The sequence below is a fragment of the Rhipicephalus microplus genome, chromosome 7, assembly GCF_043290135.1.
Source record: "Rhipicephalus microplus isolate Deutch F79 chromosome 7, USDA_Rmic, whole genome shotgun sequence".
NCBI lineage: Eukaryota > Metazoa > Arthropoda > Arachnida > Ixodida > Ixodidae > Rhipicephalus > Rhipicephalus microplus.
In genome coordinates, this window is record NC_134706.1 from 156,587,788 (window position 1) to 156,615,569 (window position 27,782).

Consider the following 27,782-nt stretch of genomic DNA (forward strand, 5'->3'; position numbering starts at 1 on the left):
ATTCATCCTATGTGACAACAGTGCGTAATCTATCGTCGACTGGAGCCTTTCTACCTCCCATGTTATTTGCCCTTCACACTTCTCGGTACTGTTGCAAATGATCAAATCATGCCCTTCACACATATCTATGATTATTCTGCCTGTCGGGTCGGTTTACCCAACTATATCTTCTATGTGCGCATTCATTTCTTCTAGTATATTTATCTTGCACTCTCCTCCTAACTTCTCAATGTCCTTTGAAAAAGTAGTATAGAGTATTAGTATGTATATAGCTACCTCTAGTTTGTCAATTCCTCACTAGACGGCGTTATGTGTAAGAAATACATGAAAATACTAGCACTAGATGGCGTCTATGGTTTTCGTATAGTTCTAAATCAAGGAGATTATAGCAAGATTGAAGAGTTAAGATGATAGGAAAACATGCTGACAGGAAGAGAAACAGAATAACGGATGGGCAGACAGACAGACAGACAGACAGACATACAGACAGACAGACAGACAGACAGACAGACAGACAGACACACAAAAAGACAGGCAGACAGGCAGGCAGATGAATGACCGAACGGATGGATGGACGCTTTAATCCGCGCTTTTAATCATTCACTCCGTGGATATGCTGTGAATTATTCATCGACTCCGGCACTGTGAAAACACACATATTGTAATGTTAACGCAACAGCTGAAATCTGCCACGTCTACCTGAGTATGGCAAAAATATATGTAATGGTCCCAACAGGAATCAAACCCAGTCATTCTGCATTGCAGTCAAGCATTGTACGACAGGGCCTCACCATGTCTGGAAACTTTTCGGAGAAAATTGCACAATCTACTGCTGAAGGCAGCCCCGCCACGGTGGTCTAGTGGCTAAGGTACTCGGCTGCTGACCCGCAGCTTGCGGGATCAAATCCCGGCTATGGCGGCTGCATTTCCGATGGAGGCGGAAATGTTGTAGGCCCGTGTACTCAGATTTGGGTGCACGTTAAAGAACCCCAGGTGGTCAAAATTTCCGGAGCCCTCCACTACGGCGTCTCTCATAATCACATAGTGGTTTTGGGACGTTAAACCACACAAATCAATACTGCTGAAGGCAACCATGTGTAGATTTGAAGTAGCGGGTGGTAACGTTCACGCTGCCGGTGCGCTGAAGTTTATCGTGGCGTTGCGCAGGAGAGAAACGGGGGAGGCGTAATGCACGCAGTGCTGAATCAGTGTTTCGTACTTTAACACGCCAGTGGCTGCTAATGGGCAATAAGAGACAGAAGGCGCTGATTGGACGAGAACCGTAATCGGCTTTTAGTTAATGCACTCACCACAAATTCATTGTTCCAGATTTCCATTGTTCAACGACGCGCTGGAAGAACATTCTGCCTTGAAGTTCAAGATCCAGTGCCTATATATGCGGAATGGCCAGTGAGCAGCTGAGAACTGCGAGCAGTCGGTTTTTTCAATCAGAAAACTTGCTTGCTGGCGCTACTTGCATCAGCGTTATGAGGGGAGGAAGGGGGTGAGTATAGGACAGCATCAAGAGGCAGAGGGCAAGCGCATGCAGTACGGGGGTGTAAATGCCGCAAGGAGGGATATTTAGAAGATAGAGGAGGGAAGGAGTGTTAGCGAGCAGTCGCTGCCTACGTCGCCATTGTGAGGCGAAGGTGAGGAGGGGGAGGAGCGAAGCACGCAGGGCACTGAATCGAGCCCGCTTATATGATGGTTTGCATATAAAAACCGTGTGCAGAATCAATTTTGGTGAAACGTGAACAGTGGTTGCCAAGCACGCTATCCAATTTGATGAAGGTTGCTTATGCCCTGCTATGATACAGCCGATACGCCGGGTAAGTATTAGTTGTGGGTAAGCTTCAGGAAACAAAGTTGATTAACCTGACAGTGTACAGGGCTATCATTCTCACGACCACAAGCGCTACGAATGATCGTACCACTTTTGGTGTTGCCATTATTCATGTTACTGTTAACCTGGTTACGCAAGTTTAAACACAACACATACTTGACTGTTCGGCAAATGTCTATGTGTACATTTGTAGACGTCTTTACCGGCGTTTCCTAGCGTTTCGAACAGCCCCGCCACGGTGGTCTAGTAGCTAAGATACTCACCTGCTGACCCGCAGCGTTCAAATCCCGGCTGCGGTGGCTGCATTTCCAATAGAGGCAGAAATGCTGTGCGCCCGTGTGCTCAGATTTGGGTGCACGTTAAAGAAACCCAGGTGGTCGAAATTTCCGGAGCCTTCCACTACGGCGTCTCTCATAATCATATGATGGTTTCGGGTTGTTAAACCCCACATAGAAAATCAACGTTTCGATAAATAGAAATTACCACAAAGTCACCTACTCTGTGCACGACATCAATTTCTCAGGTACATCACATCTGCCAAGTTTGATATACCGCCACAATCTCCATTGTGCGATTATGGTGGTTATGAAGCTTTGACAAAATCCGCTGCCATCTAGCAGCCACCATGCGCATTTGGACCATGTGAAAGGCTGCGCCGCGCAATGATGTGCACGCACGTGGCGTATGTATCCCCATGAGGACACTGATAGGTGTGGTAAGGCCAACATAATATTTGTGCAGCCTGTATACACGTCACAAAAAAAATTAGCATCCCAGTTTTCTCGGTCTACGCTTGCATAGACCCAGGAAACTTGGATGCTAAAAAAAGTTTGCAGGAAACTAACTTACGTGTCATTAGATTTCAATGCTATTCTTATGCTCTGGATATTTCGACTAATACGGTGTTTACGTTTGCCGTTTTTAGTATATGTGGTTCGTGACAGCATCGGCACAAAGCAAAGGATACTATTCATTGTCTTGCCCGAACAACACCGTTATCCTTCACAAGCGTCTACGCTTCATCGTGGTTCTTTGCGCTTGCTTGGGCAGCAGTTCATATTTCCTATTTTATTACGTTGCGATAACAATTACAGTTAGCGCGAGTGGATCATGGCGCAAACGTACTGAATGGACTGGAGTGTACCGTATGTAGTTTATTGTGGACTGTGAAATTTTACCAGGGTAGTGCATGAAGGAATGTTTTGTGCGTTTATCAAGTTTGGAATGGTGAGTGTGGAAATCTCATTATTTTTTGGTTTGGTGTCAAGTAGCACGTGAATTTATTACGAGTAGGCAGCTGACCATAAATCTCTCGTATACCACGGTGGTATAACACCGTTGAAGAGCGAGATCCTCGTAATGAATGAAGAAAATAGGTTTAAATTTCAGGGCTCTTTTTCATTGTTAGACTACATATAATTATTCAATCTAAGAGACAATCGTGCCGAGTAAAGTATAGCCGGTGTTAATAAAAGTAATAGTTGCGTAGATGTGAAGAAATAACTGTTGATTTATTTGTGACTTTTTACGTCCCAAAACTAACCTATGAAAATAAAAGACGCAGTAGTGAAGGGTGCTGATATTATACAGCGCCTGGTGTTTTTAAACTTGCACCAACATCTGAGTACACGGGTTTACAGGATTTTTGCTTCCGTCGAAAATGCAGGCGCGGCAGCTGGTATTTGATCCCGCAACCTGCGAGTCACCACTAGAGTGTCTTAAGCACTGGAACACCAGGGCAGGGCAAGAAATAAAAGTGTGCGAAAAGATCACATGCCATGGGCAGGGTGTTTCATACTCGCCATCACGGCTACTGGAAAAGATCACTGACACTCCGTCGTTTGATGCACACATGTACCCCATAAAATTAACGGGGGGATGACCGTACTGATATCTAAATTGGTAAAACACTATACAAGTCATTTGAAGCTCGAAGATTAGTTCCCTTTCCACGGCAGGTTATGTTTTTGTCACATATATTTTCTTTATATTTGCATTACATATACATCGTATAACATCCAGCTATATGTTCCTTCGCATAGTTAGATAAAAAATCTCTAGGGTAAATTAATTCGTAAGGTAACTGATTACACTGGTCGGTGATTCGTAGGTCCGTGACTACACGGGTGACAAATAGTATAGTTCAAAAATAAAAAAGAGAACGATTTATTTAAAATTAGATGGCGAACACATAAAGTTCACGTGACTCTCCCTTAATAAATGCACCTTAAAATCTGTCGAAGGCCCTTTGTTACAGCCATTGCTTTTCCTAGGCACGTCAAGTGCGGAAGCCCCCCGGCAACCATCTTACACTGGACGCAAGCTATTCAAATGCCTAGCTATGCTTTATTTGCTACGCTCATAACAGAGACTCAATAATTGAGTAAATTAGCACGACACGTTATTCACAACGACGGCACTTTTACATGCGACTCGTAAACAAAACTTGTAAATACCATCTCTCTGTGAGACAGTTGGTAAAAGGTGATAACTCTCAGTATAATAATTAGGAAGTGCCGGTAACGTAATAGGCGCTTACACCCTCGTCTCATGTTTTACGCACTGATGGCCTACTATCAAAGCAGATGCAAGCAATAATTTATAGCAGTGAAGGCAATACAATACAGACACAACCATCTAGTAGGACATCGAGGTGGTAGCTTCATCAAACCTCCGGCAGACGGCAGCGATTATGCAAAGGAATTATGAGTTCGGTTCAGACTGTCTGGTGAATGGACGTGTTTTTTGAGCGCTCCCGATCAACTGCGCAAATGAGTTGTTTTCAATGTTTTGAGTTGTCTTTAAAATTAATAGCGGTGCAGTTAAAAACTTTGTAGCACTTATTGCATTGTATGGCTTTTTCGGGGGTCAGTCACCAGGTATTTATTTGTTTGTGCGCGTGTGTGTGTTTGATTTTTTATTTTGTTTTTTTTTCTTGCCACCCTGCGGGGGAGGTGCACGTACATTGAACACGCAAACTTTTGTAGTAGGGCTTACACTTTCTCTATTTCGTCGGGCAGTGCTCGAGTTTTGTAATTATGAAGTGAGACAACTCTTAGGGACAATTAGTGTCAGAAAGACATGGACAAAAAAACTGCAAAGTGTTCAGGATGCGGGGTGGGTTCGAAAATGAACCCGAGTGCAGAAATGGATAGAGAAGAGGCTGACGCGAAGTTTAGGCAATATGAGGTCGAGGAAAAAATAGAGAAAATGATGGTTGCCCAGAGTGACCTGCCGATGAGAATCACCGAACTCGAGATTGCGTTGGTGACAGAGCAAGAGGAAACGAGGGCAATAGGAGAAAGGCTGAAGTCCGTCAAAAAAAGCACTAGCGAAGCTGAACAAAGGAGCGGCCTACGGAAAGAACAGTAGGAAACCGGCAACCAGAACGGTGGCGAAGATAGAGCAAGCAAAATTGGAAGAAACAGGTTCAGCTGGTTCAATCATCGCTAGGCCCACATTCAGTGAAGTAGTGGTGGGGCTGGGAGGGGACAAATTAGTCGGCGTCACAAGTGCAAGTAACCCCCTGGTGCAGGACGCTCCAGCTGAAAAGTCACAACGTGTGATAATCGCCGGGGACTCAAAATTAAATCGATGCACAGAATCAATCAAAGAGAGGTTAAGAGGTGACAAGAGGGTTGTAGTAGGGGCGTTCCCAGGACGAAAGCAGGAAGCAGTCATGAGGCGAGTGAGTGCAAAACTCCAAACTACAGCTGATAGACGAAACCTCGTGATAACTTCAGGTGATTTAAATGATGTCTAAATGTAGATACAGCAGGACTAGCAAACCACACTGGCGAAAGTGGTCGATAACATGCGCGACACTTCTCTTCAGGTACAGGTAGTGATATGCACGATACCGGAGGTACCTTTGCGTGACAGCAACCTGCAAAGAGCGGTTGTCAACCCATACCAAGAGATATGGCGGATTAGTTGAGAAAAAGACTTTGAGGTGGTGGAAATAAACAGCGATGTGCATAGGTGGGGTGATTTTGAACGAGACAGAATTCACTTCGAAGGGCGGCTAGGTCACGAGGTGGGTTGGCGACTTGCAGGACGCGAAGTAGCTTTTTTACGTGGCTCGCGGGCCCTTCGGGGTGCAGTATAGCTAAAAAAGAGAAAAATGACCAGGGAAACTCTTTGACAGGTGTTATGGAAAGATACGATTCCGAAGTGGCACCAGTGTGTAAGATATGTAGAGTCCAGGGCAGAAATAGACGTAGGCACGAGTGCCGAGCCAATTGAGACACAGGGTATATCAACATGCAGGGTGGCAGTAACAGGCTGAAGAGGGAAGAGATAGAAGAACAGCTAAGGGAGGAGAGGCTGATGGTATACGGTTTTGTAGAAACACATCGTAGGGACATGGAACTACCTCGAAACAATCCACACTATGCGTGGGAATATTGTAATAGGACAGAAGGCAGCAGAAAAGGGGGTGGTATTGGGGCAATTATTCACAAAAGTACAGACTGGAAAAGGGTCAAGTAGGAATGCAAAGAACATTTATGGCTAAAAGGGAAAGAGGCAGGGCAAACAACACTCCTTGGTTTCGTGTACTTGTGGACGGGAGCGAAGGTCACAGAGGAAAACCAGGCAATGGTAGAGTGTATATTAAAGGACATTGGGGAATTAGGAGAAGAGTGCGAGATAATATACTGAGAGTTATGAAGGCGCACATAGAAGATATAGTTGGGTATACCGAACCGACAGGCAAAATGATCATAGATATGTGTGAAGGGCATCATTTGATCATTTGCAACAGTACCGAGAAGTGTGAAGGGCAAATAACATGGGAGGTAGGAAGGCTCCAGTCGACGATAGATTAGGCACTGATGTCACATAGGATGTAAGATAAGCTCGAGAAAATGCACATAGATGAAGGTGGCTCCAGAAGTCTGGGTAGTGATCACAAACGTATAAAGCTAAGTTTTGGAAGAGCAGTGAAAGTGGGAAAGAGACGAGATTAGCAACTACAGAAAAGGTTGTATTCAGAGAGGCAAATAGAAATACCTACTAACCAAATTGAAAAGTAATCACTGAGAATAATAAAACAGTGTGGACATACACGAATCTAATTAGAGTGTTTGAGCTAGAGCTTGATAAGGCACGTGACAAGTCACCCCGGAAAAGAAGACACAAACCCAAAAGTTGGTGGGATGAGGAAGTTAACAGAGACATAGCCAAACGTCAGGAAGCCTCTAGTGAGCACAGACATGCTAAGCAGCGAAGTGAACCGACAGATAATGTTGAAAGAAAATGGGAAAACTTTCTAAGCTGTAGAAGGGATGCATCCCTTCTGATCAATGAGAAGATTAGAAGAAAGAGAGCTCAGTGGCTGGCTGAAGTACATAAAAAAGATAGATAGGCAACTGCGAAATTTCGCAACAATGTAAACTCACCAAGAAATCAGGCGAGCCTAGAGCAGAGGTTTACAACTACAGCTCAAGGTGCTAGGCTAGAAGGGAACGAAGCTATTGAAAATATAGGAACAAGGCTGAAAAAAAATTTCAACAAAGAAGAGCTTTAAGCACCACAATAGATAAGGATGAATCAAGTGGCCCAATGGCTCTCTTTTTACAACGAGAGAGGGAAAGGGCCGAGAAGAGGGTTCCTAGTAGTACATCAACAGGCCCAGATGGCATTCCTATTAGGCTGATAAAGACATTAGGTCCAAAGTCTAAGCAGGCTTTGGGAGAGGCAGTGAGCAAAATAATAATCGATGGTGAAGTCCCCGATGGATGGAAACTTGGCGGGATGATCATGATCTATAAAGGAAAAGGGGAAAAAGCTGACATAAAAAACTACTGTCCTATAACAGTGACATCATTGGTCTACAGGCTGGCGATGCAGATTCTAAAGCAAAGACTTCAGGCATGAATAGAGGATGAGGAGGTGCTGGGGGAACTGCAGAATGGGTTTAGGAAACACAGGAGGTTGGAAGACAATCTGTTCTCTCTCACGCAGTGCATCGAAATAGCAGTAAAGGAACACGGGCCTCTGTGGCTAGCATTTTTGAATATGAAAGCAGCATTCGATAGCGTGGTTCAAGAAGAATTGTGGGGAATACTGGACACACTAGGCGTGGAAGATGGAGTCACTAATCTTTTAGAGGATATCTACAAAGGTAACGAGGTAGCTATAAAGTGGGAAAAACAGGTATCCAAGCCTACAGAAGTAAAATGGGGGCTTAGGCAGGGGTGTCTTTTGTCACCCTAGATATACATAATTTACCTACAATGATTAGAGGCCAAATTGGAGGGAAGTAGACTGGGCTTCAACCTCTCTTTTGCCAAACAAGGAAAACTCGTTGAACAGGCACTACCAGCATTAATGTACGCAGATGTTATAGTGCTAATTGCCGACAAAAACGAAGATTTGCACAGATTGATGGACATGAGTGGTAATGAGGGAGATCGGTTAAATTTCAGATTCAGTAGGGAAAAATCAGCAGTCATGATTTTTAATGACAATGAAGGTAGTGAGCTTAGATAGAATACAGGAGGTCACGCTAGAGATAACAGTTAAATAATTGATAAGCAATTGGGCCGAGTACCTAAGGGAACACGAAATATACGTGACACCTAAAGGTAACAGGAACGCAGCGGTGATGAATAACGGGGCACTGTGGATATACAATAGGTACATGTTGTGAGAAGAATATGAAAAGGGGTCATGGTTCCTGGTATGATGTTCGGCAAGGTGGTCTTGTGCATGAGATCAGAAGTTCAAGCAAGATAAGAAATTAAGCAACGTGGAATAGGTAGGCTTGCCTTAGGAGCTCATGGGAGTACACAAAATCGGGGAGTACAAAGTGATATGGGATGGACATCATTTGAAGGCAGGGAAGCTAACAGCAAGACAAAATTTGTGAAGCGATTGAGAATTATGGAGGAGGAGCGTTGGGCTAAAAAGGTATTCAGCTACTTGTACATCAAGAATGTCGATACAAAATCGAGGAAGCTAACCGGAAAATTGACTGGTAAATACTTAGAAAACAGCAGGCGGTCAAACCAAAAACAGTTATCGGTTAAGAAAAAGGCGAAGGAAATGGAGACTGACATGTGGAGACTTGGCATGATTGACAAGTCCGCACTAGAGATCTATTGAACTTTTAAACTGGAAATTTCCAAGGAAAGGATCTATGATAATACTTGTGGTAGTTCTTTACTCTGTTTGAGGCCAGGACGGGAGTATTGCGAAGAAAGACATATCGACTCAAATACGAAGGACTAGACACGGTATTCATTGCGTGTGAAGAGGAAGAGGAAAATGTCGAACACTTCATAATGTTCTGTAAAGAGCTTCACCCTAGAGTTCAGGATGATGGCGAAGAGTTTTTCAAAGCACTGGGGTTTAGGGAAAGGGAGGGCAAAATAGACTTTAAGTGGGTAGAATTAACTAGATTCAGGTTGTCTGATCAGTGGCTAAAATCAAGGCACGAGTGAAAATTAAACCCTTCACTGCAAAGTACGAATCCTCAACCTCACAACCTAAAGGAAAAAAATAAATCTAGTTTTTTGGTTCATGAAGTATTATGGCTTGGTGGTGCTAGTAGCCGCCCGATCTAAGGGGTACATTCATATCCGTCTATCCATTCATCCGTCTATAGAAAGTGGTAGGACACGACTCCCTGCTCTAGCTTTCGCATTATTGTTGTAGCGTTCGAAGAAACGCATATACTCAGAAAAATGTTTTAAATGCGAAGCATTTCTTAGCAAACTTTGGTGAATTAGAGCGTATCTATCTATCTATCTATCTATCTATCTATCTATCTATCTATCTATCTATCTATCTATCTATCTATCTAAGTATCTATCTATCAACCGCCTACGGCTTTTAGCTCTCTTGGCCGTTTCGATAATGGTGTCAATACCAAACTTGATATGGCATAACCTGACTGTATGAATAGCATGTTTGACTAGTCATAACACAAAAATCAAGATATGTATGTCATGAATGTAGTGATTTAAATTTCATGGTCCTACAGCCCTTGCGGTGGTTCCGTTCACATGGCATGGTGCAAAACTGGTATGGTATGGCATGATTTCATGGCAAACACAAGCAACCGACCCTAACATGAAACTTATGACATGCGTGTCATGTAACAACATGACAACATGCCACACTCATAATGCGCTCGCGGCAGTATCGCTAGCGTCATATATACAAAATTTGGTATTACAGTACGTGAATGGATGACGAAGGTATGTGATTGGTGCAAACATGATAATCATGAGATGCGTGTCAAGCAGCATGACTACACGCTACGCTTATGATGCGATGCGGCTGTTCCGCTAGCTTCACTTATACTAAATTCGGTAATAAATGGCGTGAATGGACGACATAAGTAAATACATATCCAAACATGATAATTACGACATGCTTGTCAAGTAACAACATGACTAAATGTCTCACTCATGATGCCCTCGCTGACTTTGGCGAGCTTCACACATGCCTTATTTGGTATTACGTGGTATCAATGGATGACGAAGGTATGTGATTGGTGCGAACAAGATAATCATGAGATGTGTGTCATGTGAGAACATGACGAGATGCTACTGTCTTGGCGCCATTACATTTCGACGTGACGGGGTGCACGTGCTCGCCGGCGTTGCTACGCCAGGCGCCAATCCTGCCATACACTCGCAGGCACGCGCCGTGCTACATTGCTTTGAGCATGCGTGTTTCAGCGCGTTCGTCATTCCTTCGTGACGAAAAGAGGGCGGCGCAGTGTGGTCTGGGTAACGCATCGGCAAAAAATGCAGCATGTCGCATTTCGCACCGGTTGCCGTCGGGCCATGCTGACAGACGCTTGTCACGGCGGTCCCGCCGGTCGCGCCTTGCGTCGGACTACAGAGTGCTTGCGTTTTGCTAACGTAGCGTCGCTGCGCACAGCGTGCGCGCACGTCAACGCAAGATTGGAGGACATTGGGCCCTTCATGGTGCGCTCGCGTCGATTTTGCTATCTCCACATATACTGAATTCGGTGTTACGTGCGTCAATGAATGACAAAAATAAATGACTGGTGCAGGCAAGATAATGCTAAGAAGTGTGTGATTTAAAAAACTGATAACGTACCCCGCCTATAGCGTGCTCGCGGCCGATTTCCTAGCTCCACATATACTAAATTTGGTATGAGGAAAACGACACATCCAAACATGATAATCATGACACATAGGTGAGGTACGGCATCATTTACCTCCACCTCATATAATTGTGCAGATTTTAGAGTGACATAAAAACCTTCCTCAATCGTGCTTCGAATATCATATATATATATATATATATATATATATATATAGAAGTGAAAGAAGTGTATACCTAAGGGCTCGTTTTCCGTGTTTTAACACAATATTAAGGAGATCTAACAGACAGTAATGCCAAGGAATGTACAGGGGAAGTTATTAGAACCAATGGAATGTAAATAAGAAAAAAGAAAAGCGGATGAAAAATTAACCAGCCGTGAAGAGGAATTGAACTTACGACCTTCGAATAACGCGTTCGATGCTCTAACCACTGAGCTACCACAGCGGCCCTCATCCACTTTTTTGGGTTTTTAGGTTTATATGTGAATTTAGAAGTAGGAGGAACAGTCAGCGCCATCTATAAACCAAACATCGAGTGTGAAAACACTCTTATGCGCATGTTTGGGGTCACGTAGCAAGTGAAATTATTATGAGCGGGCAGCTGAATAATTGTCCCTCTTATACAACCTAAACACACCAAGTCTGCCAGTACGAGACCCTCGTTCAATGAAATAGAGGAAAGAAGTGTATACCTAAGGGCTCGTTTCTGCTCACGGCTGGTTATTTTTTCATCCACTTTTCTTTCTTCTTATTTGCTTTCCATTGGTTCTAATTACTTCCCCTCTACATTCCTTGGCATTACTGTCTGTTAGATCTCATTATTATTGTGTTAAAACACGGAAAACGAGCCCTTAGGTATACACGTCTTTCCCTTATTTCATTGAACGAGGGTCTCGTACTGGCAGACTTGGTGTGTTTAGGTTGTATAAGAGGGACAATTATTCAGCTGCCCGCTCATAATAAGTTCACGTGCTACGTGACGCCAAACATGCGCATAAGAGTGGTTTCACACTCGTCGTTAGGCTTATTGATGGCGCTGACTGTCACTCCTACTTCTAAATTCACATATAAACCCCAAAAAAGTGGATGAAGGGAAGGCCGCTGTGGTAGCTCAGTGGTTAGAGCATCGAACGCGTTATTCGAAGGTCGTAGGTTCGATTCCTGCTCACGGCTGGTTATTCTTTCATTCTCCTTTCTTTCTCCTTATTTACATTCCATTGGTTCCAGTAACTTCCCCTGTACATTCCTTGGCATTACTGTCTGTTAGATCTCATTAATATTGTGTTAAAACACGGAAAACGAGCCCTTAGGTATACACTTCTTTCCCTTATTTCATTGAACGAGGGTCTCGTACTGGCAGACTTGGTGTGTTTAGGTTGTATAAGAGGGACAATTATTCAGCTGCCCGCTCATAATAAGTTCGCGTGGTACGTGACGCCAAACATGCGCATAAGAGCGTTTTCAGACTCGTCGTTTGGCTTATAGATGGCGCTGACTGTCATTCCTACTTCTAACTTCATATACAAACCCAAAAAAGTGGATAGAGGGAAGGCTGCTGTGGTAGCTCAGTGGTTAGAGCATCAAACGCGTTATTCGAACGTCGTTGGTTCGATACCTGCTCACGGCTGGTTATTTTTCATCCACTTTTCTTTCTTCTTATTTACATTCCTTTGGTTCTAATAACTTCCCCTGTACGTTCCTTGGCAATGCTGTCTGTTAGATCTCATTAATATTATATATATATATATATATATATATATATATATATATATATATATGTGTGTGTGTGTATACATACTATATATTGCATTTTATTTCAAAATTATGCTTTTTTGTTTTGGGCACAATACAAATTTATATATTTGCACATCAATGAAGGACAAGACCCGAACTTTCTTTGCTTCTTGTTGCTAAAGGGGCTACTTGATTTCTCTGAAACGGGCGAGTTAAAAGCAAATAGATCAGACGCTCACATAGTTGACATTTTTCTATTCTTGGCCTTACTGGTATTTTTCCATTATTTCGTATTGAAAATGTTTCCGGTGACCACAGTAATACAAGTAATGAAATGATATACAACTAGTCATCACTGCAGCCCTACAGCTAGGAAACGTGTTTGCGTATATCAGCCCTTCACTGAAACGAAAGGACTGTGTGAATCCGTATAAACCATATGAATCATATACACCGTGTTCAAGTGCCAACGTTACTGCTCGAGCCAATAGATGTCGGGGCCAATCTGTGGTCAGGAAAAGCTGGGCCGGGCAGGCGAATATATTTTCCGTGTCACAAAGCAGTAACTAAATTCTTGGGCCGGCTGCCCCCAAACGTGCCGACCAATGATCTCGGACGTTCTTTTGTGGGGTGCGGCTTGTCACCTGCACCGGCTGTCTTTTTCTCGGCTGTGCGCTTCGCCGACGTGGCAGTGGCTACGGGTGGGCCCCTCTGGAATGTGGAGAAGACCAGTTGTGTGCTACGTGAGCGACTGCCGTGAATTCCTCTTGCGTGGTCGCCTTCGAGTCCCCGCGCGTGTGCCACGTGCGTCTGTCACGTGCGTGAAGGGATACTCGTCTTGTGTTGTGCTCTCCATGAGTGGTTGGTTCCCCGAAGTGACATTCCGCCCCTATCTTTGGAACTGCGCGGCGAGGCAGCGAAAACAGCCCGCCCGAAGAAAACAGGAGAGAGTCGCGAGAACAGTCGTCGTTCGGACGTTACTGTCCAACATGTTGCAAATAAACGCCTTGTTAAGTTTTCCTCGACGCCTGTTCCTCTGCCTGAGCTCTCTGGAGTTCTAAACATCTTCGTGGCCTGCATAATGGCGACCACCACCCAGCTCCATGCTACCTACTGGGTCCGCTGCGGCCACCTTCGCGGCTCGTAACAACTGGATGGCAGCGACGGGATTCTGCTCACGCCAAGTCGCAACAAGCTCGCGCCAGCATCGGGATCGTCTCCGTCGAGATCATGGCTGCAGGGTGTGGTGAGTGCTTGACTTTTCTTCACTGAGATTTTACCAGGCTTTATCTAGAGTTTTGTAGGAACGGTGGTAAATTTGGATAACTACTCTACGTTGACCGGTGCATGGGAACGTAGCGTCCTCGTAATCGTGAAGTTAGCAGCACTTGTAGCAACCATAAATCCGAAGGCACTGAAAAAAACCGCTTATGCTAGTGTTAGCTAAAAGTTTGGATTTGGATGTTCGTGAACAAGTGAGAAGTTAGAGATTATCGAGGCTAATGAGAACCTTAACGCAAACGACGATGAGCTCTCAGAGTGTCTAGAGCTGATAAACGAACATGAAAGGCGCAAAGCTGAAGAGAGGAATGAGAAACTCATACGCGAAGCAGCAGAAAGGGATCTTGAGATGAAGCGCCTTTAAATCGAGCTGCTCAAGGCTCGAGGTAGTAGTGAAGGTAGCGAAGCGTCTAGCGGAGTAGAACGAAAGTCTTAAGTCTTTTAGAATGAAAGACCTAATGCAACGTTACCGCTCCGGAGAGGACAAGGGTCTGTTCTTGGTAAATTTCAAGTGCACATGCCAGACGGTGCGTGTTACCAAAACGATGTGGCCACAGTGCTTGCTTACCCTACTACCCTGTGAAGCTGCCGAGGTAATTGCCCGCTTGATGAAAGAGGAAGCAGAAGATAATGACCAAGTCATGTCGAGCCTGCTAAAGATATATACATTGTCAGCAGAAACATTCAGGCAGAAGTTCCGGAACACCGTAAAGCAGAAAGACGAGTCGTATGCTGATTTCGCATACAAGTTAATGTCTAATATGAGGGAGTGGCTCAAAGAGGCTAAGGCGTTCGAGCATAAAGAGAAAATCGCAGAGTGTTACGGACTCGAGCAGTCTTACCGTCGTTTTCCTCAAGACGTTAGGTTCTTGGTGCAAGACAGGGAGGAGGTAACCACTGTGTCGAGGGCCGCGGAGATAGTGGAGGATTTGTTTCGCACCACGCGCTTGATAGAAGAAAAATTTCCCAGCTGGAGGGCCAGATCAAAAAGGCAACTGGGTGGAGGGGACATTCAATCCAAGAGAAACGAGAGCGCAACACTGATCCCGAAAAGCAACGGGAGGTAAGTAAGGAGACCACGGTTAAGGAAAAGCACCAAAACAGTGCGTTTGGAAAGAGGCGACCACTTGTGTGCTATAAATGCCACATGCCTGGTCACATTGCTGCTGTCTGCAAGAGTCCAAAAGTTGTTTGTCTCTCAGTCGACAGCAAGGGTGAAAACATGCGACTGCTGGAGCCATATATCAGAGAGCTGATAGCAAATGGAAAAGAGCGTCGCGTGCTGCGGGATTCGGCCGCGACAATGAACGTTGTCCATTCTCGTATGTTGAAGCTGAACATTTCACAGGAGAGTGCATTTGGATTGAACAAGCAGCGGAACCATCAAGCGTATGCCTTCCGATTGCTAAGGTATGCATCGAGGGCCCCTTTGGTGCATTGCACACAGAGGATGCAGTATCTGCTTATTTGCCAAAGCAGTATGCATTCTTGTTTTCAAACAGATCCGATTGGTTGCTATGACAGAAGAACCTAGCGTACGGGGATGGGGTTGTGTGCGCGCTCACTCGCTCAAAGGCGCGAGAACTCGCAACTAGAGCCGCACTGCTCGATGGTCCATCGAGAATCACCGAAAAGCCGGAAATGGAGAGCCCGCAAACACGGTAGACACGATCACATCGATACTTTATCGTAAGTATCTAGATCGCAGACGGGTGCAGTTTGATCAGTTAGTGGTAACGGAACGTTACCGCCGTGATCTTTTACACTTAGCTCACGGTAGCTATGGTCGGGTCACTTGGTGGTCAAAAAAAACGAAGGATCGCCTGCTGCAGGAATACTATTGGCCGGATTATTTCCAGAAAATAGAGAATTTTGTCAGAACCTGCGACACCTGTCAGTGTGTAGGAAAACCAGGAGATAAGATTCGTGCCCCAATGAAGCTCGTGCCGGTGATCACTTAGCCTTTTCGTCGACTCGTGATCGACACAGTAGGGCCTCTTCCAACAACAACATCTGGTTACCGTCATGTCTTAACAGTAATTTGTCCCGCGACCAAGTTTCCTGGGGCAGTGCCTTTAAAGGAATTGAGCTCGGTAGAAGTGGTAAACGCGCTCTTGATTATTTTCGCACGCGTGGGTTTTCCCGCTGCAATACAGTCCGATCAAGGGACCGTTTTTACGAGTGCACTGACTACAACTTTCTTAGAGAAATGTGGAGTCCGAATAATCCACAGCTCGGTGTATCACCCCCAGTCAAACCCAGTAGAAAAGTTACACTCGGCAATGAGACGCGCCCTTCGAGCGCTCTGGTTTGAGCGCATAGTCGACTGGGATGTGTGCTTGCCACAAATCATGTTTGCGCTCAGCACTGCACCTCATAAAGCCACTGGATTTACCCCGGCAGAATTGGTCTACGGTCGCTCTCTGCGATCCCCACTCCGTATTCCTCGGGAGTCATGGGAAGGTCGAGCGGTGGACCCTACGGTGGTTGAATATGTGCTAACTGGTCTAGAGAGGTTGCATAGAGCACAGGAGCTGGCAGGGAATGAGATGAGCAAGGCACAGGCTCGGGCCAAACGCTACTACGACAGGTCGGCAAGATCACGCCAGTTTGAAGCTGGAGATCAAGTAATGCGGCTGAAACCTTCACCAAAGAATAAGCTAAACGTCCAATGGGAAGGTCCAGTGGAAGTCGTTAAAAGGCTGTCCGAAACAAACTATCTGGTAACGATGCCACGTAGACGTAAGACGCAGCAGATCTACCACAGCAATTTGCTCAAACAGTATTGAGAGAGAGAGGTTGTCGTAAACATGGCGGTAAGCGTGCCCGAAGAGCCACAACTAGATTTCTCCTTTTCGGGAGCGGAAAGGAAGGAGGATAACGCTGGTCAAACGCTCAAGGCCATGGTTAAGGTAGCTGAGCTCAAAGCTAACGAGAAGCGTGACCTAGAAAGCCTCCTGATAGAATATGAGGAAATGTTCTCGGAGAAACCGGGCCGAACAAATTTGGTAGTGCATGGCATAGAGCTTACGGCCACTCTGCCCATGCGGTCAAAAGCGTATCGAGAGTCGCCACGTCAGCGTGCCATTATTGAGGCCGAGATTAAAAGAATGCTCGAGCTCGATGTGATTGAAGCTTGTGAAAGCGATTATACCTCTCCGCTTGTATTAGTAGAGGTTGCTGGGAAAGATCAGCGACCATGTGTTGATTACCAGAGGTTATATCTCATATCGAAGGATCAGACCTACCCCATACCAAATTTAGAGGAAAGAATTGAGGCAGTAAGCAGTGCTAAGTACATCTTCACCTTCGACCTCGTTCGGGGTTATTGGCAGGTGCCCCTGACCGAAAGGGCCAGCAGATATGCGGCGTTTATTTCTCCCATAGGAACATACCGCCCTAAGGAGTTGAGCTTCGGCTTAAAGAATGCCTCTAACTGTTTCTCGGCTCTCATGGACAAGGTATTGCGTGGTTTAGAGGGGTTTGCCCTGTCTTATCTGGATGATGTAGCAGTATTTTCAGGGTCATGGTCAAAACATCTCACCCACTTGCGAGCAGTGCTTCAACGTTTCCGCCAAGCAGGTCTGACCGTGAAGGCTCGGAAGTGCCAACTTGGCCGAGCAGAGGTTACTTACCTGGGTAACATAGTGGGGCAAGGCCACCGCAGACATTCCGATGTCAAAGTGGCGGTGGTTAATAATTTTCCGCAGCCCCGGACAAATACAGATGTGTGGTCGTTCCTAGGATTGGCAGGGTACTACCAGCATTACATTCCCGTTATTCAGGGCTTGCCAGCCTGCTTACTGACGCTCTTAGAAAAACCGAACCTCAGATTCTGGAGTGGGATGAAAAGAAAGCCAGGGCATTCTTAGCGTTGAAAAATGCGCTCATGAGCCAACCTGTACTTCAAGCCCCCGACTACGCTAGACCCTTCGTGGTTCAGTGCGATGCAAGTGACCGCGGCAAGGGCGTAGTATTGTGTCAGAGAAACGACGCAGGAGAGAAACATCCCGTGCTATATGCAAGCCGCAAACTAACTGTAAGGAAGGAAGTCTATAGCGCTTGAGAGAAAGAATGCGCCAGTGTTGTATGGGTGGTTCAGAAGCTCGCATGCTATCTCGCGGTATCAGAGTTTATTATCGAGACGGACCACTGTCTCCTCACGTGGTTGCAAACGATGTCGCCAAAGAACGGCAGGCTACTTCGCTGGAGCTTGCTATTGCAACAATACTCTTTCGAAATTCGTTACAAGAGAGGCAAATTGAATGGCAACGCTGACGGCTTAAGTCGTTGCTTCTCGGAATCTTGATGGCGTCAGGTAATCTGGCTTGGGTGTTTAGGTTCCATTTTTTGTGTGACAGGCTTACAATTGCTTTTTTTGTACTTGTGCATTATCACGACACGTGTTTGTGAATTTGAGCAGCCTATTTCAGGCTGGGTTGTTGGAATTGCTGCTGCTATTGTAATGAAGAACAGGTCGTTATGGATGAAGTAAAAGCCTGGTGGGCCTCAGGAAGAGAGTATGGGCGCTGGCCTGCTTGTCGGTTGTGTTTCTCGCGTGGTGTCCACAGGTGCTGTCTTTCGAGAAGGAATGTTGGCCAGCAGAGCGGGAGCCTTTCTCCCATTTTGGACGACGCTACCAGAGGCTCCAGATCGCCGGGGGAGGCAGAGGAATGCAGCAGAGCCGCATCGAGGTGTCCACGACTTCAGCACACTTGCATTGTCTTCATCGACCTCTCCCCACAAAGGTGGATGACCTTTGTACGTCAAGGTCTCGGCCGGCCGCCGCGGAAGCTGTTACAAAGCAGTAACAAAGTCCTTGGGCCGGCTGCCCCCAAGCGTGCCTTCCTATCATCTCGGACATTCTTTTGTGGAGTGCGGGTTGTCACCTGCACTGGCTGTCTTTGTCTGGGCTGTGCGCTTCGCCTGTGGGGCATTGGATACGGGCGGTCCCCTCTGGAAATTGCCGAAGGCCGGTTGTGTGCTACAGGAGCGACTGCCGTGAATTACTCCTGCGTGGTCGCCTCCGAGTCCCCGCACGTGTGCCACGTGCGTCTGCCACGTGCGTGAAGGGGCACTCGTCTTGTGCTGTGCTCTCCATGAGTGGATGGTTCCCAGAAGTGACATTCCGCCCCTATCTTCGGAACTGCACGGCGAGGCAGCGAAAACAGCCCACCAGAAGAAAACAGGAGAGAGTCGCGAGAAGAGTCGTAGTTCGGACATTACTGTCCAACATTTTGCAAATAAACGCCTTGTTAAGTTTTCCTCTACGCCTGTCCCTCTGCCTCCGCTGTCTGGAGTTCTGAACGTCCCCGTGGCCTGCGGAATGACGACCACCAACCAGCTCCATGCTACCTACTGGGTCCGCTGCGGCCACCGACGCGGCTTGTAACACTCGGTTACGAGACGGGCCCGGGCTTTAGTTTGAGTCAACGAGCCAGCCCCGTGCGGATAAGGTTAAACGAATTCCGGGCCAGGAACGAGTGCCTGCCGGGGTTTTCGGCAGGTGCTCGTACAGTAAGCTACTTAGCCTTTACTGACATAAAACATGCTACAAAGACTGGAAGCCAGAATCACCTAACGTTGTGTAGAGTGATGAAGTCACGGTTAATTATGTTCTATCTTGTTTTCGCCATGAATGTGGGCAAAGGACACGGCTCAACCGGAGACAGTGGGGATGATTTAGTGAAAGCCGACAGAGCAGTCAAAAAACGATTATTGGCAGTGTAGTAGCTGCTAAATTTTTTGGGCTCTTTATAATGACCTAAATTTGGGCAGGCTATATTTATTCGCTGTGCATTGCTCTTACGTTCAGCCACACTTCTCGCTCATCTTGGCGGTAGTCAGCATTTGACAGAACAGATGTTGTCCTGATGTAAAACGCAGCTTGCAAAGTAAGTCTTGCAAGCGCGAAGTGTTAAAATGATAATAGAAGTTTTCGCCTATGTTCTTATGATCAGCCAAGCTGAAAGTATTTAAAATTGTAAGTGTTCCTGAATGCACCTCTAAACTCAAGCGAGTAGATGTCCATCAAAAAAGGCCGTAATAATAGTCACAACCGGAAGATAGACGAAATCGCGGGACTGATTTTTTCCGATATAACACGTATCATTATCATCCTCAAAACGTGCAATGAATCAGAATATGCACAAGTGAATTAACCGTTATCACTTCGTTCACGTTGCTTCCTAAATTATGTAATCAAATCCGTTGCGTTCCAGCATGCAGTCGCCCTTATAAAAGTGGCTATACCTGAGTAGTCGTGGTACCTCCACCGCTGGCACTTGCACGACCAGATGGGGCGTAAGTGCCTGTTCCACCGTCGTCGTCGTCATCCAATTCATCATCCGCTTCATCAATACAAATGAAAAAAATTAGTTCAACCCAGGGTTACTTCTGTATTTCAGTTTGCAATGACGTTCGAAACAAACAAACCTTTGCATATAGTGAACTTTCACTCAGACCAAGTGTCTCGTTTTAAGAATTCATGCTTCACCCTTCCCAACCGAGTTTTTTCTGCCGGAAACTCTGAAAGATACCAAGCATTCTTTTGCCTACCTGATGCTATATTTCTTGGAGTTTTGAAGAAAAATACACATATGTGCTCAGACACGTTCTGTGTGGGAAACTGTTGCTGTGGCAAAATTATGCTGTGTGGAAACTATGCACACAGTGCATGTGGAAACTATGCTTTTTTGGAAGAAGAGTTTAATAAAGCTTTGAGATAGGAACAAAATATACACACATCTGAGCACTAGCCGCACGTCTAAAAGGTTTTGAATATAGTTTACTCCTAACAATGAAGCGACTCCTTTGACCTGATTCAATGTAAGGTAATAGCCATGCCGGTCACCTATATTTATGACCTGAGCGATTTCACACCTAAGAAAGCTTATGTTAGCAACCGCAATGTTAATTGGGCTGTGAAAGATGGAGGTAATCGTCCAGTACAGTTAGCCACCGTGAGAACTTAATGTTATGTATACTGTTATGTATACGGCGGGGCAGCAACAGAGGTTGGAGCAAATGCGTGTGTTTTAAAATTCGGTCTCGTGGCATTAGCACTACCAGGTCGAGTGTGTCTCTGAGCACTCTTTAAAGAACTAAGCAGATGTGTTCGAACTGCTCAATTTTGAAGAGCAAGATCTATGACATTCTAGTGTACTAAAAAGGTAACCGCCAACTACACCGTTAAAGCGCTAGATCCCTCTCTCTATGTCATCATGCTGGAACGTTGAGTGCAATCACAGTGGATTGAAGGAACACTTGGACACTGAATATATGATGCTAGGGTGCCGAAACACTGGAGCCTGCTTCGAGGAATGCTCTGCGCTGAACTGTGGGGCAAGCTAGTTGCTTTTTCGCACGACATATTTTTTTAAGTGTGGCAGAGTGCTATTGCCAAATTCGATCAGGTGTAAATAATGTTGCTTCATGTCTTACACTTGTTGAAAAAACCATTCCTGTGTACTGTGGCCTGTTTTTCTGGGTGCTGCTTTCCGAACAATCACCGTTCACTCTATTCCGCCCTTGGCGTGAAATTACTCTCCCTACATTGGTTTGAATCCATCGAGTTTTCTGCCAGTGCTGAATGAGAGTAACCATTTCAAAAGGCACCTTAAGAGAGATGTGGCAATCGCATCTGTGCTTGTGTGAGCTTCACCGCTTGAACTTCATGCATTGATAATCAAATCGTCGCAGTTGCATGGGTAGGTCAAAGATGTAAATTTGATTTGGTACTCTGTCACCTCTCGACATTTTCTTGGCATGAAGAAATTTATGTTTACAGCATTAAAGGCCAACTTCCGCAAACTTGTAACCATGTCTAGGTGATGGTAATGTCTAGGTATGCCAGAAATTGTGAAACATAAACCGAAACGACTGATCAACACAATCCTTGCTACACAGGCTCAAACCAAGATTTTTGCAAGGCGTGTTGACCCGGCCAGTGTAGGGGCGGATGAAATTGATTCTAATTGGAACCAGGCCGGTTGGTGGCGATGGCGTAGTGGTTAGAGCATCCGCCTCGCATGCAAGAGGTCCGTGGCTCAAGTCCCGGTGCCGCGCAGTTCCCAACCGGATAAAGGAATCCGCGTGTTGATGGAACTGCAATAAGAGGCCTGGCGTGTGGCCTCACCGGTAACCACCGCCGGGAATGCACTCCCTCATCAGAGAAGGATGGGCCACCCTGGTGCAGTATCTGGCCACTACCTCCCACATGCATACGTCAAATAACTCACGGCCCTCGGTCCCCAGCAGCTGCGAAGCAACTGACCACAGCGGCGGTCAGATCTGCAACGCAGCAGAGGGTGCTAAGAATCTCTGGGTTCGGACAGGCTGCCATTGCAACTGAACTTGGCAACGTTTAACGCTAGAACCTTATCTAGTGAGGGAAGTCTAGCTGTACTATTTGAGTAGCTAGAGGGTGTTAAATGGGATTATATATGGCTCAATGAGGTTAGGAGGACAGATGAGGCCTATACGGTGCTACAGAATGGGCACGTCCTTTGCTATCGGGGCTTGGCAGACAGCACTCTCGGATTATGACAGGTAGATTGCCACTATCCCTCAAGAGGAAGGTATATAACAGCTGTATCTTGCCGGTACTTAGCTCCGGAGCAGATACCTGAAGACTTACAAAGAGGGTTCAGCTTAAATTAAAGACGACACAGTCAGCAATGGAAAGAAAAATGGTAGGTGTAACCTTAGAGAGAAGAAGAGAGCAGAGTGGATTAGGTGACATACGGGGGTTAAGGATATCATAGTTGAAATCAAGAAGAGGCAATGGAGATGGGCCGGGCATGTAGCGCGTAGACAGGATAACCGCTGGTCATTAAGGGTAACTAACTGGATTTCCAGAGAAGAGAAGCGGGTTAGGGGGAGACAGAAGGTTAGGTGGGCAGATGAGATGAAGAAGTTTGCGGGTATAAATTGGCAGCAGCAAGCATAGGACCGGGTTAACTGGTGGAACGAGGGGAGGCCCTTGTCCTGCAGTGGACGTAGTCAGGCTGCTGCTGCTGCTGCTGCTGCTGCTGCTGATGATGATGATAATGACGTATATGAGAGTGCACCCCGAGTAATTACATGAAAAAATGTAAGACGGTGACATGCGAATGCACCTACCTGGTTTCTACGCTTTTTTTCGTGGCACTTGCATGTGCCATCGCTATGACAACGAAAAATATCGGATTTGCACTGAAGATTGCCGGTGTTATTCAATTTCAAAGCTACAACATGCATCGTGGTGCTTCTCCTGTATACTGGCGATTTCCGAAAAAAAAAATTCAGGTACAGCTGAGGCCTAGATTATACTTTATATTACTTCCAAAATGTACCTAACTGCTCGTTTTCCCATACAAAATCCTTCGCAAGTGCGTTCTGCTCTTAACTAGGTCTATTGAAAGCGCATTGGAAGAGTTAGCGACCTTAAATAAAATATCGGAAGGAAGCAGCACGATATGTGAGAGGCAGGGCGGAAGAGAAGACATGTAACAAGGCTGGGCTGACTTAACACAAAAGTCTAATTTTGAAAGCACGCATTATATACCAGCGTAGTTTACTTATAAAGAAAAAACAAAAATGGCTGGTGAAAGAACAATGAAACGTCCCCAACAAAATGGTTCTTGGCGGGTGCCCTCATTTGGATAGTATTACAATCTCTCTTTCTGAGAAGGAACCTTTTCTGTTTTTTGGTGATGATGCTGATATTACATTTATCTTTGAGTCGCCATTTTTGTTAGTTTTGCTCGTTTTGAATCAGCAAGTATAAAATGCGTGGATCCATGAATAAAAGTTGCTTTAAAGCCAGCCTTTATGTAGGTGCCCCCATATGCGTGGTCTTCCTTGTCTCACGCAGTTTCCCTCAGCATTGTCGTACAAAAATGATAAAGCAATCACTTTATTCAAACCAGGTCTGTTGTCAGCTAGGGTGTCGCAGGGTTCCACTTCAGGGGAACGAAGGTTCAACACATTGACCCTGCCTATATAGTCAATTATTAGTACTGAGTTTGCACCCCCCACCCTTATGAGTGGCAGCACCCCTTTACTATTATGCCAGTGCGTGAGATTGACTTTGTACCATCACCCTTATCAGGTGTACGTTGGAAAGCATTTAACTTGCACTATAAGAACACTTGATTTTACACACCTGAAAAAGTAAACAAATGCACTGAGAATGCGCAAGCAGCAAGACGAAAACTGATACTCACCAAAAAATATCTGCAGCGAGATCAAAATGATGGATAATAATACACCGAAAAGGAGCGCACCACCGGCTATCACGAATGTTGGGTTCCAGTTGTCATCGCTGCTGTCACTGCGAAGATCATAGCATCTTGATTCATGATAGCTTTCTCAAGAATTTGGCAAAAGTTTAGGGCCATTCGACTGATACTCTCATGTAATTTTTTCCTGTAATTTTTTCTCTTCATTTTGTTTTGTTTTTGTGGCCGCTGTGCCATGATGTGATTGTTAAGGGAGTGTCAGGCTGATAGCCCGTAGCTGGCACAACTGCAGTTCAAGTGGACAAACGTGAAAAGTAAAAAAAGCATCAATAGCCGAAATATCCATAATAGAAATAAACGAGCCCATGTGGAATCAGGCTCCATATTGAAAGGGCGATCTAAGAAAGTGCATTTCTTTTGTGAACACGCACCTTTCTAGAAAGCTGAACTATTTGTCACCTGGAGAGTCGAAAGGTTTGCTCACACAAAAAGATCATTCCAGCCCTACCAAGGCCGCTTCTACAAATAACAAGTTTTTCAATGTTTGCGCCGCTAGAAAATTGCTGTTGTCATATTCCGACAGACAGCCGCACTGATTGCAATGAAGTTTCAGAAAACCAGGATGTTTGTTTCGAGCTGTATTTGCATGCTTATGAAGCCGTTTATTAAGTAAAACGCTAGCATGGGCAGCGTAACAGGCACCGCACAACACAGGAATTCTGTACGCATCACTGCAGGTACACTTTATGCGCTCGTTACTAAACCTACACCCCAAAAACTAATTACAATGGTTAATCATGTATTGAGCCTTGTGTGTCAAAATAATGCAATATTTTTTTATAATACGACCTGAGCAGTTTTGGGCAAAACGGACTAAAAACACCCTCGTGTTGACCAACTACATTTTCTTTGTGATTGGTTTTACTTGCGCATACTGCTCAAATCAGGAAATATTTTGCCTGATATTCTGATAGATAAAGACAAGCTAAACTTATCAGCGTGAACTTACAAAAATTACACAACTATTGAAGCAGATAAGTAACTCGGTGTGGCTACTTGGTGTTGGCAATGACTAGTATGTTTCGCGCTGCATACTTATTAGCTTTTTCTCTCGCTTTCTGTAAGCTTGTCCAACATGCTTTGTTGCCGTGCGTAATGTTAGAAAATTAGAGAGCTAAGAAACAAAAGAATTTAGAATCGCGTGAATGAGAGGATATGAAAGCAGCTGGTTCATGAAATTCAACAATCTAGCTGTATTCTTTCTGTCACGGTGAACGTGATCCTCGCAGACGCATCTCCGCTAATGTGGAGAACCAAAAATGACCAAAGGGGTGATATCTTAATCCCGACGGTGTTCAATGTCGTGCTTTTGTGCTTGATACTTTAAGTAAGATGAGCAAAAGGACACTCCAAGCATATAGGGATAAATGCCCACACTTACTTAACATAAACGAGTTGTGACTTAATCTGGTGGTATAATATTGTAATATTTTGGCATTGAATAAAACAAGGAGCCTAAACACATTCCTACTGATTCGTTCACAACAGGATGAGAATGCCGATGAGAAACTTTCAAGCCTTTCAACTAGCAATCGAGGGTCCGTGTGATGGTGATGTGTGTGCACGTATACGTCATAGACAACTACAAAATGACACGATTCAAAAACCAAACACAGTCAATCTTCCACAATTGCCACTGTCGGTACCAGTGGCGTTGGTCAAAGCCTTGTTGGTGACATGTATGAAAATATTCAAGAAATAAGCCAGAAAAGCCACCTTACCCTTTGCTAACTTGCTATATCATTGGGCCTTTAGCTCGCATAATATATGTCGAGGGGACAATAAGGTCTACTATATCTTTTAATTGAACCTCACTTTCCATTGTTTCATAATTACGATATACTGAATAGAAGATTCTTGTCCTCTGCATTTTTTGTGTGTGGGCTTCAATTTGTCGATTTATTGTGCTGTGTCACATGAAGCTTTCTTAATCTGGTTATTGAATGCATCGAAATTATTTAATCGTAAAGCGCAGTTCTTAACATAAATAAGAGGGATAAGAAGAATGCGACAGTCGCTACACTCGCAACTAAATGTATTAAAGAAAAATACTTCATATATATGCACCCACAATGACCCCCAGTGACACAGATATAAAAAAAACACAGTAAACTTATCCAATGTCAAATTTGGCACACGTTTTTAAGTATACCTGCGCTACTTAAGCTTGCGGCAAATTCACTAACTGGCCCAGTTATCAACCTTAATGAACAACAAAATCTATTTCTAGTATAAATTTTGTTCATTGCCCGAAGATAAAGTAAACATTCGGGCGATGCATATAGCGCAATTGAAAAAAAGGATAACGTAATTCTAAAATATTACTTTGTAACCTCCTTCGCAAAAACTTACTCTTGCGCCTGTGTAGTATCTGGAATACAAAAAAATTTAAAATGAGATACGATGCCTATATAGCACCTTCTACAAACCGGGCTTTTACAATAGCACACAGTCCAGGTGCCCAAGTCAACTGATGTCAAAGCACAATACGATGGAAATATTTTATTTCATTGGTCGCAACGCAACACGATGAAAAGTAATTTCGAAGAACCCTCATCTCCCAACGTTCGGAGACGAGATCTTGGTCCCCTCCACGTCTTGCCTACCCTTCCTACAGGCGATAGCTTCTCCTCGTCACCTATTTTCCGAAGGGCCAGCCAACACATTGGACAATTTTTTACGCTACCCAAAGAAGCTTGCCAATTAGTACAGTAAGTCACGGCGATCATGTTTTCCGAATATTATGACGCTGCGCACCACGCAGAGCCTCTTTTTCAAACAATTCCTTTGCTCCAGTCCTACGTGTGACCAATTCCCCTTTCACGCCCAGTGACGGCAAGTTGCTGAACGGTGACTAGACGTAGCACACAGTTTGTCGATTAGTTTAAATCAGTCACGACAAAGGTCTACGCCTTTCCCTTCATGTAAGAGCAAAGGGTGTGGAGGTGGCGCAAAAAGTTGAAGCCAGCTGGGAAACATGCAACTTTTATATGACAACACTACACGCAAACTTGTTGCCACCACATGTTAATAAGAGCAAAAGTGCTCATATTTCTTTTTATAACAAGTTTTGTGTCCTCGAGGTTGTTTACAGGCTTTTAGGGGCGAAGCTCCTTAGGGCGTGCGCTGTGCGTCTCCTGTAGCCTGTATGTAGCCACCTCTAGTTTAGTTCTTGCAGTGTTCACTAGATGGCGGTACCGTCCCCTGTATGTAGCCACCTCTAGTTTAGTTCTTGCAGTGTTCACTAGATGGCGGTACCGTCTCCTGTATGTAGCCACCTCTCGTTTAGTTCTTGTAGTGTTTACTAGATGGTGGTACTTGTAGCTGATGATGAAAAGATGCAAGATGTTATAAACTAGAAAGCGGTACTTGTAGTTGATGAAAGACGCGAGATCTTATAAAATAGGAATGATGTCACATATGGCGCGTGTCATTGGTTGAAGGCAATCGTTCGATTTAGTGCGGCGACGTACGCTAGGGGGAGCGTTGTAATAAAATCCGTTCGCTGTTGGCGCGCGCTCGGAGTCGCCGGATGGATAAAACTGCATAGCG

At 45.1% G+C, this 27,782-nt stretch overlaps 1 protein-coding gene across 1 annotated transcript; it reads left to right on the forward strand.

Moving 5' to 3' along the window:
* Nucleotides 1–16,229: 16,229 nt before the first annotated feature.
* Nucleotides 16,230–16,736, forward strand: LOC142767909 (uncharacterized). Its single transcript, XM_075870150.1, has one exon. The coding sequence runs from the start codon at nucleotides 16,230–16,232 to the stop codon at nucleotides 16,734–16,736; it is 507 nt and encodes a 168-aa protein (XP_075726265.1).
* The last annotated feature ends 11,046 nt before the right edge of the window (nucleotides 16,737–27,782 follow it).